At 37.8% G+C, this 17529-nt stretch overlaps 1 protein-coding gene across 3 annotated transcripts in view; it reads left to right on the forward strand.

Annotated features, from left to right (window-relative positions):
- Positions 1–910: 910 nt before the first annotated feature.
- Positions 911–17529, forward strand: part of LOC116248543 (exosome complex component RRP45A-like) — a 29085-nt gene continuing 12466 nt past the window's right edge. Inside the window, exons 1-9 of one of the 3 annotated variants that reach the window (XR_007572540.1) lie at positions 911–1152; positions 2782–2929; positions 4014–4223; positions 5157–5252; positions 5340–5454; positions 12905–12985; positions 13083–13286; positions 13370–13478; positions 14288–14428. Coding sequence is in view for 2 of the 3 variants with exons in the window: in XM_050076155.1 (XP_049932112.1) it covers positions 2793–2929; positions 4014–4223; positions 5157–5252; positions 5340–5454; positions 12905–12985; positions 13083–13286; positions 14288–14562; positions 14819–14877 (1177 nt within the window). In the remaining variant the exon portion in view is untranslated. Of the gene's footprint in view, positions 1153–2781; positions 2930–4013; positions 4224–5156; positions 5253–5339; positions 5455–12904; positions 12986–13082; positions 13287–13369; positions 13479–14287; positions 14563–14818; positions 14878–17529 lie in introns of those variants that run through there. The other 2 variants (XM_050076155.1, XM_031621390.2) reach the window with 2 other exon arrangements.

Genomic DNA, 17529 nt, shown 5'->3' on the forward strand with positions numbered 1-17529 from the left:
TGACTCAGTCTCCATCGATGTCTGCAAGGGCCTCACGAGATTCATTTCAGTGAGTTCTCATATCGATGAAAGGGTCCATCAAAATTCTCCTAGACGCTGGTAGTAGGATAACTGTCTCGACGACCACCAATAACATAATAATAACCAAATAGTTGACTACTGCAGTAACCATCTAGTAGGAGGCGGCTAGGGATGGAGACACTCATCATGATCATCATCTCCCTTTGTTCATCAAAAATATCTCACGGGTTCAATATACTCGCCAAGTTCCACTTCAGAGACCTCAATTCGATCGAACTCATCATTTGGGTTGGTCATATCCCTTCCTTTGCTTCCTTTTTAAATGAACATTCAAACAAAGGAGAGCCTATCATTTCTTTTCCTTTTCATCCCTTTCCTTCCCTCCAATCATGATGTAAGATTCTTCAAGCATATTTTTTAAGAGGTGCTTGGTAACAATAACACTGTACTAATATTTCATGAATATGTTTCAGAAATAAGAGAAAATTTGCTGAGAAATTAGGGTAGATTCGTAAAACAATGGTATTTTATAAATCTATGATAACTTTTTAAGATAAATTTATGAAACACTAATACATACCAAACAGCCCCTATGGGTGCATTTGGTTGTAACATAATATTCTATGATTCATTTGACCACTAAGAAGGATTTAAAATCATTTATTTGAAAGGTTAATGAATTATATTCGCAATTATTGTATGTTAAGAGCGGCCCATAGATCATGCTCCTATCGGCCAATTAATAAAAACTGATACTAGGGCATGTTTCATGTTTGATTCCCCTAGACTTGGCGGGATTCTAGAAACAAAATTTCTGTTTCGCAAAAACGAGAATAGCCTTTGCAAACATGGAATTTCGATCCGTGAATCCAGAATTAAAAACCTGCCTCGGGGGCCATCTATTGCGCGTTGCTTTCCCCCCTACCCCCTTCTCTGCTCTCGCGCGTCCTGCTCCCCTCTCCCGCGCCGTTGCTGATCCCCTCTACTCCCTGCGCACATCCTGCTCTACTCTCTCTCGCTGCTGCTCCCCTCCTCTCCCTGCACCCGCCCTGCTACACTCTCTCGCGCCAGTGCTCCTCCCCTCCTCTCCCCGCGCTCCGCCTGTCGTGGGTCTCTCCTGCAACTGCTCAGGTGCGCTCTCTCTCTCCTTTACCCCTTTCCCTGCGTTCATAACACGCGTGGCGTGAATGGAGCGAAGGTTGGTGTCCTCAAGAAGGCCAAGGAGGTACTCCTCGGCAGCTTCCTAGATTACGAGAACGGCACGGATTTGGGAACGGAAATCCGTCTGCAATGATGCAGGAACTGATGAGCAACAGAAAAGGTGAAAAGGGGAAGAGTACACAGAAAGAGCGATAAGGAGTGTACTACATAATAAACGGCAACATTTCGAGGACGATACTGATTGGGCTTTTTTACTCCACCGGTTGTTGAGGCCGACTTCCTGGCTATGTGCAGATTATGAAGGAGTATCTAAAGATAGAATGAAGCTATTGAACGCAAGGAGAGAGAGTTGCGTTTTGACTGTTGCATTCCCACTTGTTTGATGAAATGCCTAAGAGACCGAAATTGTTTTCTTCACATATACCTAATGCCTTAGTCCCATTTAGTTGAATAGAGAGTACCTTTTCCCACTTATTGACATTTTAAATTAGAATTTATTTTTTATAGTTACAGCTGGTTATCTTCGCACTTGGTATCTTCCTTGTTTATTTTCATATCGGACTTATTAAGATTTATTAGAGAAGACAAAAAGATGAGCATCCACTGTATTGAGCATGTCGATGTGGTGAGTTTGATGACTGTATTAAAAGGGCTGAATGTTCATGGGGCCTTCCACCACAGAAAAGAGATGACCGCCAAGAAGATGCAATCCTTCATGCTCTTGAGCTTGAGAAGCTGCAATTTGAGCGCAGGCAACAAAAATTTCCTGGTGTCTCTATGTCTGAAAAAGAGGCTTTCCATGAAAAAGGACTTGGAGCACTCTTTCTCTCTGGAAGGCGCTATCATATGTCTGAGTATCTAAGATGTTATGCTTTGCTAAGAGCTGATCATAGAAAATGAATATGGTTGGATTTTGGTCTTATCTGAACTTGCTTTTGTTACACAGCTATTTTTTTTGGTTGGATTTTTAAATTTCTCGGTGGAGCGTGGTTTATGAAAGAAGAGTTTGGAATGATGAGTTTCTCCAACGGTAACATCTTTTTAATTCTAGAATTTTAACTCCCTTTTCATCAAACAGGTCATTTTCAATTCTGAATAAAATTCCAGCTTATCGAACACAGTGAATCTGGAACTGGAATTTTCATGCCAATTTTAGATTGAGGTGGAAATTTGCTTCTGGAAATTTTGGTTCCAGAATCACAGGCCATCAAATGCCACTAAGGAACATATTGGCTTTCATGTGAATCTTCAACCTAGGAGAAGAAATCCTCCCTCTAGATCATTCGGTCATGGTGCAGCCCTTCTCATTCACCCTCGTCCAGCTGTTTTGTGTGTTGTGCTAGTATTATGTACTGCTGGGGCTTAGGTTTCATGCTGTCCCTCTCTCTTTGCTGTTGCTGCATCTACCAGGATTTGGCTTCTTTTAATTAATTGATTTCATGCATTTGTCTTCTTACTGAATTCTCCGGTTTATTTTCTTAGCTTATTTCTTGTTCCTGGAAGTGGTTGTCTTCCATATTGTGGAATAGTGAGTTGTTGAGGCTTTGACTCATTTTTACTATATCTTATGTGTGTTTTGGTTCACATGAATGGGGTTAGGTGGAGCAATTATGGAGCAGAGACTTGCAAATACGTGGCATATGACTGTGAATGAAAAGAAGTTCATTGAGACTGCCCTTGCTTCAGACCTAAGAATCGATGGTCGTCGCCCCTTCGATTACCGCCGATTGTCGATCAAGTTCGGGAGGCAAGTGTTCTATTTAACTGTTGTTTAACTTGTTTATCATCATGCCTTGCCTTTTTCAGATTTTCTCTGTTTCAAGAGTAGTGTTACTAGAGCATTGATTATTGTCTACCCACTGTTCATGCTTTTGCTTGGTATTTGGTTTGTTCTGTTGCTGTTACTTTGTCTGGAAATAAGGAATGGGAGACTTTTTTGATGATTAAAATGCAGTATTGCATTTATCCTACTTTTTGCTTTGATAAGTGGGTAGGTCTAAGCACAGTTTAAGTATCGGATGACTTGAGCATGACTCCAATTTCAGAAATTTAGTGTTGCTGAAGTAGTGTTTCTTTCATTGAAGCTATAAATGGCTCTTTGATTTTATTTGTAAAACATTTTCTTTCATGGAAATTGACGAGAAGTGTAAAGTCCACCTTGCAACATTTTCTCTTTGCTGCATACAGCACCAAGCTCTACACATGATGAAGACTATATGCCTTTTCATCATTTATCTGCGACTGTGTCAGAAGCTGGATTATAGATTCCCTTTAAGGGAGAAGATATTGAAACTTGAAAAATTTGAGCATTTCTACTATCCGTGGCTGAGGAGAAAAATTTTTTTTAGACTAAACTAATGAATTATGAATTTATAACTTACTTAAAGCATTATATTCGAGTAAATAAAAGCCTCATAATACAGATCTGCAGATGACTGTACTTGTCATAGCAATCATCTTTGATAAGTAGGACCAGCACCAGCTCATGGTGTAGGTTTGGCATAGGTGTGGTAACCTCCTTAGAGTCCTCATTACATTGAATGTCACTAGTAAAGCACCAAACTGCACCAGGTGGAACAGTAACAACTAACAAGGAAAACCTATTCAGACATTAAACAATGCAACAGCCCCTAAGATACATATGCTGTTTTGTTGATATTTTGTCTTTCTTTTTGCATGATTCAGATGTTTCTGAGATATGTTATCCTACTTATATTTGATTTCACATATTCTTCATTTTCATTTTTTTTACGTTATGTTTTTTGCTATTTTTTTCTTTGAAAGATGCAACTTCTTGGTAAATTGCACCATTTTATGTTTGAAATCTGCAGGAATGATGGTACGGCTGAGGTGCAGCTTGGTCAAACACATGTAATGGCCTTTGTGACTGCTCAATTGGTCCAACCTTATCGAGATAGACCAAATGAAGGGACACTTTCTGTATTTACTGAATTCTCTCCAATGGCAGATCCTTCATTTGAACCAGGGCGTCCTGGAGAAGCTTCTGTGGAACTAGCCCGAGTAATTGATCGTGGCCTTAGGTGAGATTTCTTCCCTCTTTGATGTGGTTTCATGGGGATATCAACTCGCAAGGGTTAGAGACTCTTTTTTTGTGTTTAAGAAAGTTGATGGTATCTGGCTCATATATTTCATGTCTGGCTCAAAAGACTTTTTTTGTGTTTAAGAAAGTTGATGGTGTCTGGCTCATATATTTCATGTCTGGCTCAAAATTTGGTACAATTTGAAGACATGAGTATGAAGTATGAAGAGTGATTTGGATGTTCAAGTTTGCCTCTTTGTGTTTAAGGTCTTGGAACTATTGTGGCAATAGTTTGGTCCACATTCTCATAAAAAACACACGTTTGTCTGTTACGCCAGCCTTGTTTTATGTCAGTAGGGGACCCCATCTTGGCCTTGTGTTCTTTTCATGCTTGGGCATTGATCATAAGATACATAACAGTGTCGTTTTTGATACTTTACTAGTTTTTTGTTACTTTTTGAAAAGATGTTTTTTGGTGAATCCAACCTCTATTTTTTTTTTCATTTTACAATCAAACCCAACTCATGAGTTGTTCCTTTTGTCATGTCAAATAGCCTTTTTCTGTACAAAATTGTTAATTTGTTTTGAATGTTAACTGGGCTGCCAAGTGGCACATTCTGATGTGAAACTTTTCTTATTTATAATGGTGGAAATATACAGTTTGAGTTTTTTGTTGTTTTATTTGATCCAGATATGGAATAGCCGATATATTTTGTGATTAGTGGAAACCAATGGTGTAGTCACCATTAACTGTGACTAGTGTTCTTTTTTGAGAACCTTTATGTTACACTTCAATCAGACCATTTTCATGTGTGAGTATTATAATATCATTATGAAAGCTATTCTGCTGAAAGTTATGGTAATAGTGCTTTTTGTTGCATTAGTGGAATTCTGGCTTTTATTAACATATCATAATAACAATTTCATGCTATAGGGAAAGTAGGGCTGTGGATACAGAATCATTATGTGTGCTTGCTGGGAGATCAGTGTGGGCAATCCGTGTTGACCTTCATATTCTAGATAATGGAGGGTAATAATCAATGCCTATGCCTTTGAAGCTTTATGTTAATGTTTCTGTTTCATCTTGCATTTATGAAATATTCGATATTTCTTTCAGGAATCTTGTTGATGCTGTAAATATTGCTGCTTTATCTGCTCTTTCAACATTTCGAAGGCCTGAATGCACTCTGGGTGGAGAGGATGACCAAGAAGTTATTATACACCCGCCTGAGGTTAGCATCTTGTCATCCTGTAGCACGTTCTGGATGTAGGTTGATTTTATTCACCAAATCAGTGGTCTTCTCATAGCTTTTTTTGAGTCATCAAACTTGGACTTAGTAGTCAAAAGCATTATGCAGGCCTAGGTGGTTGACCTTCTAAAAGGCCTTTGGATCCTAGACAGATCCTAGGTGGTTGACCTTCTAATGGCATCTGCTCCCACCACATTGACCTGGACTCCCAGCTTAACGACCTCACCATTGGCTATAGGGCAGCCATTTCCATAGCGGACCATTGACTATACCTACACCTCTTATTTATTCTGTTTATCTAATTCTTTGAAGATTGTATTTCAGAAAAAAAGAAAAAAAATCTTACATTTTACAACTTTTTGTTCGTTTCATGTAGCAATAAACTGATAATATCTCACTCCCAAAATATGCTCTTGAGCCACCCCTTTCCTTAAGCCCAATTCTTCCATAACCCTTTTCTTAATAGCACAGAATAAGTCTTTGATGTCACCACTTCAAAACTTTAAGATTCAAAGGTTCAGCCATAATTAGCATTTATGTTTTATAATTTGTTTTTCTGATTTTTGTTTTTTTCAATTTTTATTTGGTTTTTAAATTTAAAATACCTTTTTAGCCAATCCAATTCGCAAACGATTCCGATTCTGATTTGATTCACCGATTCATTGAGCATTAAGCTTGAAGAATAACTCTAAAAAACAAAATGAAACCTGCGTTAGAAAAAATTAAATTAAGTAGTTTGGATCAGCTTCGAGCTAAAAGTACTCAAGTGTATCCAAGTACCCACTTTAGGTACGAGTGTGGTGGCAGGGGCACATGGACCTTATTGAAGTACCCTATGTGAGTTGTGGATGAAATAGTTCTGGAGACTAGTGGTGCACATTTTTTAAGTTGTGGAAGCCGAAGAAATAATCTTCCACTCTTCCTTCATCAAGGAAATGGCTGTTTAAGTGAACATTGGAGTCTAGGAACTTATTATATTAATTTTGAGTTTCTTGAATCTTCAATGCTATAAACTTTACACTTTGTGTTCAATATACAAGTGTAATATAAATCATATGATATTTGATTATTACCGATTGTTGTCATATGATGACGATATCACTATTAGTCATATTATATTACTTAATACCTAATAATTAATAACTTAGCATATGTAACAGTTGTTTTTCACACTTTTTAACTTATATGTTATGTTATATATGACAATCTGCTTTATTATATAATATAAATTATTTGCTATTGACTGTATGTAATACGTATATTCATAATTAGTTAAATGGTCGCGTAACTGCATCTAGTCATGCGCAGGGTGCCTACGTGCTTGGCCCAGCCTGTCGCTCATGCTGCACCTAGGGGCTTTGATACTATAGTTTCTTATTTGTTTGAAAAGAAGACTTTCTCTTTGTTCTCTGTAGAAACACACACCAAGATGGAGAGAAAGAAAAGGAACACACAATATACGTGGAAAACCTCAAAGAGAGGTGAAAAACCACGGAGAAGCTCTAACCTAGGTGCACAACCGCAACCCTAGGAGAGAGAAAATGTTATTCCACTTTTTCAACAACACAACACAAAGTGGGATTATAAAGGGGGAACCCGCCTAGGGTACCGAGCCACCCTCGGTTCCCGTGCCCATGGAACCGGGTCCATATCCAGACCCGGTTCCCTTACACAAGATATTCTAACACTCCCCCTCAAGCTTGGCATACATGTCAAACATGCCAAGCTTGCTCACATTTTTCTCAAACTGAGATGTACATAAGGATTTGGTTAAAACATCTGCAATCTGATCTTCAGACTTCATATAAGGCAGGATCAACTCCTTAGAATCAATGCGTTCCCGTATGAAGTGGCGATCAATCTCCACGTGTTTGGTTCTGTCATGCAGGACAGGATTATTTGCAAGGTTAATCGCAGATTTGTTGTCGCAGTACATCTTCATCTTCTCTTCCATTTCAATTCCAATATCTGTTAGAAGGATCTTCAACCATAGCATTTCTGTAACTCCCATAGCAACTGCCCTGTATTCAGCCTCGACACTGGATCTAGAACAAACTTCCTGCCTTTTACTTCTCCAAACAACCAGGTTACCCCCTAGAAAGATGCAGTACCCTGTAGTAGACCTCCTCGTATCAGTGCACCCTGCCCAATCTGCGTCAGAGTAACCTTCAATATTCAGTTGGTCTTGCTGAGTATACAGTAATCCCTTCCCTGGGTCATTCTTCAAATACCCCAACACTCTTTCTGCACTCTTCCAGTGACAATCAGTAGGAGCATGCATAAACTGACTCAACACATTCACAGCATAGGTGATATCAGGGCGAGTGAGGGTAAGATAGATGAGCTTACCAACCAACCTTTGATACCGACCTTTGCCTTCCTCATCCAAGATGTTGCCAGTCTTGATGCTTATCTTAGTACCAGACTCCATTGGGGTTAGAAAGGGCCTACATCCAAGTTTACCTGTCTCCTTTAAAAGATCCAGGGTGTACTTCCTTTGGCTCATAACAAGCCCTGTCTCTGATCGAGCAATCTCTATCCCCAGAAAGTACCTTAGTTTACCCAAATCTTTCAGATCAAATTCAGCAGCTAACCTCTCCTTCATCTTCTTTTTCTCTTCTTCATCGTCACCTGTGACAATCATATCATCAACATATACAAGAAGGAGACTCACCAAACCATTTCTCTGCTTAATGAATAGGGTGTGATCACCATTTCCCTGTTTGTACCCATTAGTCTTCATCACTATCCTCAGTCTTTCAAACCAAGCTCTAGGAGACTGCTTTAGTCCATACAAGGCTTTCTTGAGATGACAACATCTTCCGCTTTGGGCATATCCAGGGGGCATGCTCATATAGACCTCTTCTTCTAGACGGCCGTTCAAGAATGCGTTCTTGACATCAAGCTGGTCCATGCTCCACTTCTTTTGCACAGCAAGTGCTAAGATGACTCTCACGGTTTTCAGTTTGGCAACAGGGGCAAAAGTTTCAAGATAATCAATACCATATTTCTGACTGAATCCCTTTGCAACAAGGCGAGCCTTATACCTTTCCACAGTACCATCAGGTTTGTACTTCACACTAAACACCCACTTGGAACCAACTAAATGAGTGTCCTTGGGGATATCAACAACTTCCCACGTGTTGTTCTTTGCCAAGGCATTCATCTCCTCTGTCATGGCCTGTAGCCATTTAGGATCCTCTTTGGCATCTTCCACACACCTGGGAATCACAGACTTAGACAAGGATGTAATAAAGCATTTGTAATTCTTACTAAGTTTCGCATAAGAGACAAATCTCTGAATAGGGTGAGAAGTACAGGACCTGGTGCCCTTGCGCAGGGCTATAGGAAGCTCTTCATTGATTAGACTTGGGTCATCCGGGGAGCTCACAGGATTGGGATTGGTTACATCAACATTTTCAATCACATCTGTCTTCTTCCTTCTGTACACCTGGCCGAACAAATGATAACCTGGCTCTGATACCATGTAGAAACACACACCAAGATGGAGAGAAAGAAAAGGAACACACAATATACGTGGAAAACCTCAAAGAGAGGTGAAAAACCACGGAGAAGCTCTAACCTAGGTGCACAACCGCAACCCTAGGAGAGAGAAAATGTTATTCCACTTTTTCAACAACACAACACAAAGTGGGATTATAAAGGGGGAACCCGCCTAGGGTACCGAGCCACCCTCGGTTCCCGTGCCCATGGAACCGGGTCCATATCCAGACCCGGTTCCCTTACACAAGATATTCTAACATTCTCAAATTAGGAAAAGGAGAAAGTAGAGATTGATGTGCTCTCTCTTCTTTTCTTTTTGGTTAGATTATAAATGGAAGAAAGAAGACCAGATATAAGTCACATGGACACACCTAGAAGGGGCCCAACGGCCCCAACCCATGTTGTGAAGACAGGTGTGGGTGCAAGCATAGCTTGGACATTGCAAAGTCATATTTCGCAGTTTTTATCCATTTTGGTACTCTTATTTGATAATTTATATTTCATCAATATAAATAATGAATTTATGTGTTTGCTTAAATTTCTATTGTTGCTCTCTCTCTCCTTCTCTCTCTCTCTCTCTATATATATATATATATATATATATATATATATATAGGAAAATTGAATGGTGACTCACTATCCAAAATCACCCAACTCACTCATGGGGGCCATCTGGTCCTTCATGATGGATGGTTGAGAGAAAGACATGGAGAAAAAGGTGATGGACATTTTTATAATTTAGTATTAGTCTACACTTTTTTCTTCTTATTTTCTCTCAATCGTCTAGTACGATGGATCAGATGAACCTCATGAGTGAGCTGGGTGGCTTTAGATAGCTTGAATCACCATTCTCTCTCTCTCTCTCTCTCTCTCTCTCTCTCTCTCTCTCTCTCTCTCTCTCTCTCTCTCTTTATATATATGCCTAAAAAGGTTTACTTGAAACATGATGAATTTCTCAACAAAGTTAAATAATTTTTTAGTTAAAAGCATTCTGAAAGTCCCAATGGAGCATTGGTTGTTCAATATGAGAAATTATCAGCTCAAAGACCTATAACGATGCCTAAATCATATTGTTCTAATCTAAGTCACATGGGTACTTCAGTAAGGTCCACGTACCTGTATCGCCGTACCCGTACCAAAATGGGTACTTGGACGCACTTGGGTACCTATAGATCCAAACTGCTTAATTTTACTTTGATTTAATTTTTTGTACCTTACTTTTTATTCTATTATTTGGATGTGAAAATTCGATTGATGTTCATATTTGACTAGGGGGCTGCTCGGTTGTCCATATGTTTAAAGTTTTTCATAGTGCTACAAGAGCCATTGATATATATTTTCTATGTTATTATTTGTTTATGTTGATGTATATTCTTTATTTTGATACATATTTTCTAAGTATTTCTTATTGTTTATATATATATATATATATATATATATATATATATATATATATATATATATATATATATATATATATGACATTTGTTCTAATCTATAGAGTATATATATATATATATATATATATATATATATAGCCATCAAAGTGCTTTCCCATTTGACCGTCTCTATTATTGAAGGCTGATGCTCTCTTGAAGTGTTTGATATCAACACCCATGTTGGTGTTCATGCATTGTCACAGATATCGCGAGATTTACAAATAAAACAAAAATAATGGGAATATCAAATTTTTGAAAATCTCAACGAAGATGAATATCTCTTGAGTTTCTTGTGATTTTTGGCAATTTTTTCTCTTTCTTCGATATTAGTTTCACATTTATTTTATTTTTTATAATTGTTGGGATTTTTTATTTTTTAAAATTTGCTGAGATTTTTCCCTAAATTTTCTCAAGAAAAGCAATTTCTATGAACAATACTCGAGAAAAACCTTTTCAATATTTTCTTGAGAACGATATTTGTGACAATGTGTCAATTGTCATGCTACATAGATTCTCAGAATGTTATTGTTCCAACAACCGAATGTGGACATATGGAGCAGGATCATCATGAATTGGACCCAAGTCCAAGAATTGAATACATTGACTCGACGCTAACTACCTTAGCACTCAGCCTGGCTCATTGGCATGACACCCAAAAGGTCTATGAACTTGGATGCAAAGTCACCATTTTTTCAACTTTTTTAGTTGCAAAACTTTTATTAAGTCATTGTCGTAGACATGTTGTTGCAACTTACTTTCCCTTAAAGAACACAAATTCCAACCAGATGACCATAAACCATAGTTTCAGGTCTTGAAATGACTTCTATATGGGTAATGATTTGTGGCAGATTCACTTCAATTGAACATCTAAAAAAGGCTATCAGCCACATTTGTATGCGTGTGTGTCTGAGTTAGAGAGAGAGAGGGGGGTCTTTCTCTTCATCTCATTTTGGTAGATCTTTTGAGCTGTTTCAAGTCGACCAACTTTTATTCTCTCTCTCTCTTTTATTCTCCTGAAGCAATGGCAATACCATGTCCCATTTATTCTGTTTGATATGGATCTCAGTTTCTTTTATTCCTGAAAGCTAGAATGCTCATTAACATCTCCTTCTTTCTCTCTCATTTGCATTAAACTTCTAAAACTATCTTATTTTTCTTCAATAAAAAAGTAAATGGTTCTGAAACCTTTTATTTCCATAGAATGAAAATTAGTCCTGCATCACATTACCTTGCATCAGCTTAGGTAGATTTGGTTCCATTTGGAGGCTGGTGCATAATTCACCCCAAGTCACATGGGTGGGCATGGAGATACGGGTACAGATACTCTATGTCACACGGGTGCGGGTGCGATACGGGGATACGGGTGTGGATACGGCAAGTTTCACAATTTCCGGATATGCGGATATGACAAATATAATATTTTCAAAAAATTTATAAATTGAAGAAAACAAACAAACAAACATTGTTTATCACAAAACATTGTTGATTATCATTATTCTACTCATTGTCAATGCCCACATCGTCCTCAGACTCATCTTCATCCACAATTTCACATGTTGATGGAATAGAAGGTTCTTCGAATCTTGAATTAACAACTTCAAATGAAGACCCCTAAAAATGAATGTGAATGAGTTGAAGCAATCTGAAAACCCTTAAAAACCCCCAAATGAAGAAGAACACATTAAACCCGAAACGAAAAAAAAAAATCCACTTACTTGTCCGTCGTCGGTGACGACCGGACGTCGCTGTGGGTCGCCGGAAGTCGTGACGGCCACCCACCATCGCTCGTCGGGTGAAGGTCTGCCGTCGGGTGAAGAGGAAGAACGTCGGGTGAAGGTCGAGTGGTCGACCTAATTTCATTTAACGGATCATTTTTTAAAGGTTTGGATCGGGTCTGACCCAAACCCGATCCAAATGTATCCATGAAGTATCCGTATCCGGATCGGCATATCCGTATCCGGATCGCTGTATCGGGTCTGACCCAAACCCGATCCAAACGGACTGTAGTTTTAGAAAAGTAGGTACAGGGTACTGCAAAGTGTATATGTAAATATATGTATTATATATATAATAATCCTCATCAATTCTCAAAATTGAAGAAAAATGATAGGAAAATATAGAATCTTGGTGGAAGAGAAATAAAAAAGAAGGGAAAAATAAAAATTAAAGAAAAAATAAAGTTTGATAATATAGTTTTTTATGTTTAATAATACAGCCGTACCCTCGTACCCGTCTCAGTTATGTACCCGTGCAGCCACATGGGTACATGGCCAAATCACACGTACTCATGTGACTTAAAATGTACCACTTTGTGGTGACTAATAATTAATGGTCATTTAGTATTTTGTTGATGCGCTATGGTAGCTTTCGATGCTACATAAACTTAGACTGTCTACTTTTTTTTTCGGGTTTGAATTTGACCATTCAACTAAGATTTAGCATGAATCATACCTTTGGCTAATATGTTTCTTAATTTATATTGATGCCAGGTGAGGGAGCCAATTCCACTGAGAGTCCATCATCTTCCTATAGCTGTTACTTTTGGTTTTTTTGGTGATGGAGAACTTGTGGTAGGTTAATGAAGTTTCTCTTGCTATGGCTATTTTAAATTAGCTTACTGTCCTTTTGATATATCTTTTGTGCAATACATGATGCACATGATGTTAGCTTTCACTGGTACAGGTTATAGATCCAACATACAAGGAGGAGGCTGTTATGGGAGGAAGAATGACTGTCACAATAAATGCAAATGGTGATGTCTGTGCCATCCAAAAGGCTGGAGGACAGGGTGTCTTACAGAGTGAAATAATGCAGTGCATGCGTATAGCTTCTGTAAAATCTGTTGATATCACAAACAAAATAAAAAATGCTGTGAGTTTTTCGTTGACAGTTCCTTCTTATGTACATGTTGAATCTTTTTTTCATTGGGCCTGTTGGCTGTTTGACTGGTCTAGTATGTAGCTGCTGCTGGAGTCACAATAGGCTTGGTTTAGCTCTGATGACTGGCTGCCTAAGGTCGCTTGGCTTGGTGTTGGTTGCCAATTGTGATCAGAACTCTGAAAAGTTGGTTCTCTTCTTTGTACTAGTTCATGATGCATGGTAGTAGGATAACCTGCCTTTTTTCTATGCTGCATCAGTCCGGTATGCGTATAGAATCACTATAGATCTAGATCTATTTCTGCAATATCTCTAGCCTTCAAAGTTTCAAACCACGGCCTCAAATACAGCAATTTTTTTTCAAAAATATCATGCTATTTTCATGAGAAAAACGGTAAAAAAACCAAAAGAACACATCTTTTTGAAAAATATCGTGCTAGTTTCATTTGTTTCTTTTTCACATCATGGATTCACTTTTAAACTTAAATTAAATTATTTTTTATCATTCTTATCTTATTAAGACATTATTTTCATCATTTTATCTAGGTTTTTAAATGTTCTATTATTAGTTTCTCTTTGTTTATTTTTATTTAATTTTTATTATTTTCTTCATTTTTCAAAAATTTGCCGAGATTTTCCTGAAATTTACCTAAAAAAAAACAACTTTGTCAAAAATTACTTGAGAAAAACCTTGCCATTAAAAACCCAAAAACGATGTTTGTGGCTGTGCTTCAGACTTCTCCTTTTGTTTATCTTGCCTTTCATACTTATTGTTACTTCCCCCTCTCTTGGAGCCTAATAAGATGAAGGTTCTTCCAGTGGATGCCAATTGCCTAAGTCTTCCCAATATATGGGCACACCGTGATTACATATGCATGATGGTTCCATGCCTCATGCACGTGTCAAAGCTCATGAGTCTACTTTCATATTCAAGTATTGTGTAGGTAGACTTGATGTCATGTGTGGAACTTATCTTCAATTTTTTTTGGTGTTAGGTGGAAGCATACAATGTGGAAAGGGCTAAAAGAAAGATAAAGCGCCATTCAGATCTGGATGTACACGTTAATGTGGATGTTAAAATGACCGAGGTGAATGATGTTTCTATTAAAATGGAGTCTGGTATCTTATCAGGACACCAGGAAGTAGTTAAAGAAGAGCATAAAAGTCAATCAACTACTGTAATTGATGGTCATGTTGCAATTGAAAGTGGATCTGTTGAACAGGTGAAACTGAAAAAAGTGAATCTATTTACTGGTGGAACATCAAGTTGGTAATGCACTCTGCTGACTTTTTTGTTTTCTTGTGTAGTGGAGCTCAAATAGCTTTTGTATTTTTCGTATGTTATTTTGTTTTTTGCTCTGAAAAAAACCCTAGAACTGGGGTTAGTGTGTCTAGCCCTTCAAGGCCTCAGAATGCAAGCAGTCATTCTTTTAAGTTTTAATGTAGAATGGGGTAAGAGTTTCTTTTAGTAGTCTGTTCTCTCTTCTTATTCAAGAACTTTCTGGTTTTTGTCTCTTTAAATACAGGGATCCTTATTCAGAGGGGATTAATTCTTCAAGATTACTGAGTTCATCGGCATTACATGGTAATCCTGACTAGTTATGCTTGACTTCATTAAGGAAGAAATATTTTGCGTTAGAAGGATTCTTTTAATTAAATGGAGGTGTTGGCCAATAAGATTCTAATTTGTTTTCACAAACATTTTTCACTTGCTCTGTGAATGTGTTCATAACAAATTGCATTATGTTCCTTATTAGTTATGTTTGTCTCTTCTCAAATAAGAAATAAGTTTATATATATATATATATATATATATTAGAAGGACAATTTTAAATAAAACGTGTGCCTGGTCAATAAGGGTGTTGCGTAGAGAGGTGGAGAAGAGGAGAACGTGAGGAAGGAGGAGAGAATAGGTACCAGTCTTCAATCTGTTGGCTGCTCTTTTTCCATTAGACTAAATAAGGATTAGTTAGGGTTATGTTTAACCCTTTACATAAAGAGTCCAACAAAATTTTAAAAATTCAGAAAGCTACCTAATATTCAATTCCAAAATACATAAAACTTTAAATCCCAAAGCAGCACGCTTCCTCAACACTCTCCCTCAAGCCGGAGCATAGATTTCTATCATGCTCAGCTTGCTACAACACTTCATGGAATCAGATATCAGAAGGGCTTTGGTAAATATATCTGCAGGTTGGTCTTCTGAAGCAACATACTTAGTAGAAATAATCCCTGCTTGGACCAAGTCTTTAATGTAATGACAATCAACTTCAATATACTTGGTCCGTTCGTGGAAGACTGGGTTATTTGCTATATAAGTAGTTGCTTTATTATCACATTGCATTTTTATAGGCAATTCTATCTGAATTCCAAGACCTTCTAGCAAGGCTCTCACCCATGTGATTTCAGTGGTTGTTTGGACCATGGCTCGATCCTCTGACTCTACACTAGATCGAGCAACAACAACTTGCTTTTTACTTCTCCAAGAGACTAAGTTACCATCAACAATGATACAGAATCCCGTAGTGGACTTTCTGTCATCAATTGAGCCTGCATAATCTGCATCAGAATAAGCTTTCATCAATTGAGCCTGCATAATTTGCATCAGAATAAGCTTCTGTCTGAAGTGAAGAGCTTCTTCTAAATAATAGACTCTTTTCAGAGGAGCCTTTTAGAAATTTCAATAATAACATAGCTGCATCCCAATGAGCTTTTCTTGGCTTATCTATAAACTGGCTTAGTTTTCCCACAACAAAGGATATATCAGGTCTAGTAATGGTTACATATAGTAGCTTACCAATGAGATATCGATATGATTTGCTATGAACAGGTTCATATTTATCATCATATAAGTGAGTACGAGAATTCATAGGAATAGATGCTGGTTTAGTTGCAGTCATACCTATTTCGTGTAGCAAATCAAGAACATATTTTATTTGAGAAAGGACTAGACCTTCTTTACTTCTTGCCACTTCTATCCCAAGAAGTAACGTAGAGGTTGTAAATATTTCTTTGTGTCTTGTATTTCTTGTTCATTGTCACCAGTTAAAATAATATCATCCACATAATATCATCCACATATGTCACCATAACAACCATACCTCTTAAAGTCCTTTTTATGAAATGAATGATCTAAAGGCGATCCCTGAAACTCAAACTTAGACACAACATCACACAACTTTTGAAACCATGCTTTGGGACTCTATTTCAAACCATATATAGCCTTTTTAACAAACATACCTTGGTACACTCCCCCTGTTTCTTAAAGCTAGGTGGTTGCTGCATATAAACCACTTTAGTTAAATCCCCATACAGAAAGACATTTTTAACATCGAATTAGTACATGTTACAACCATAATGAACTGCAACAGATATAATGAGTCGTATAGTGCCCAGACGTGCCACAGGAGAGAAAGTTTCAAAGAAGTCAATACCATATGTCTGTGCGTACCCTTTTGCTACCAAGCGTGCCTTGTAGCGCTCAATTGTACCATCTGAGTTGTACTTGATAGTGAATACACATTTTGAGCCAACAATATCTGCCCCAGAAGGATGTTCAACGAGATCCCAAGTGTGACGAGATATAAGAGAATCCATCTTCTCCTTCATAGCCTGGTACCACTTAGAGTCCAACATAGCTTGTTCATGTGAAATAGGAATGAATGTAGCTGACAAGGCATCAATAAATTTGCACATATGATCTTCCAAATGAGATGTACTAACAAATTTAAAAAGAGGATGAATTGTGCATTGTCTAATCCCTTGACGTAGTGCAATAGGTAGTTCATCATGAACAGAAGCATCAAAGAAACACTCAGGCATGTCCTGTAATTCAGAACTACTTACCTCCAGAGAGCAAAGATGGTGCAGGGTCATTAGATGATGGATTTCTTCTTGAATATGTGAGAGGAGAATCTTTAAACCGTGGAATGGAGGGAGTGGAACAGGTGGGTGATGATGAAAAAGGAAGGGACTCAAGAGGAATAGGAGGAATTGAAAGTGGAACAGAAAATGACATCTCAGACGTTGGATATGAAGAACTTGCAGGAAAGAATGGAGACGACTCGAGAAAGGTTACATCGGCACTGACAAACTCTCGATTAGATATAGGATCTAGGCATCGATACCCTTTTTTGATTTTTAGAGTATCCCACAAATACACATTTACTTACCTGCGCAACTAGTTTATCTCGATTGAGGCCAAGTTTATGTACAAAGCATGTGCACTCAAATATAA

This window comes from Nymphaea colorata, chromosome 2 (genome assembly GCF_008831285.2).
Source record: "Nymphaea colorata isolate Beijing-Zhang1983 chromosome 2, ASM883128v2, whole genome shotgun sequence".
Classification (NCBI taxonomy): domain Eukaryota; kingdom Viridiplantae; phylum Streptophyta; class Magnoliopsida; order Nymphaeales; family Nymphaeaceae; genus Nymphaea; species Nymphaea colorata.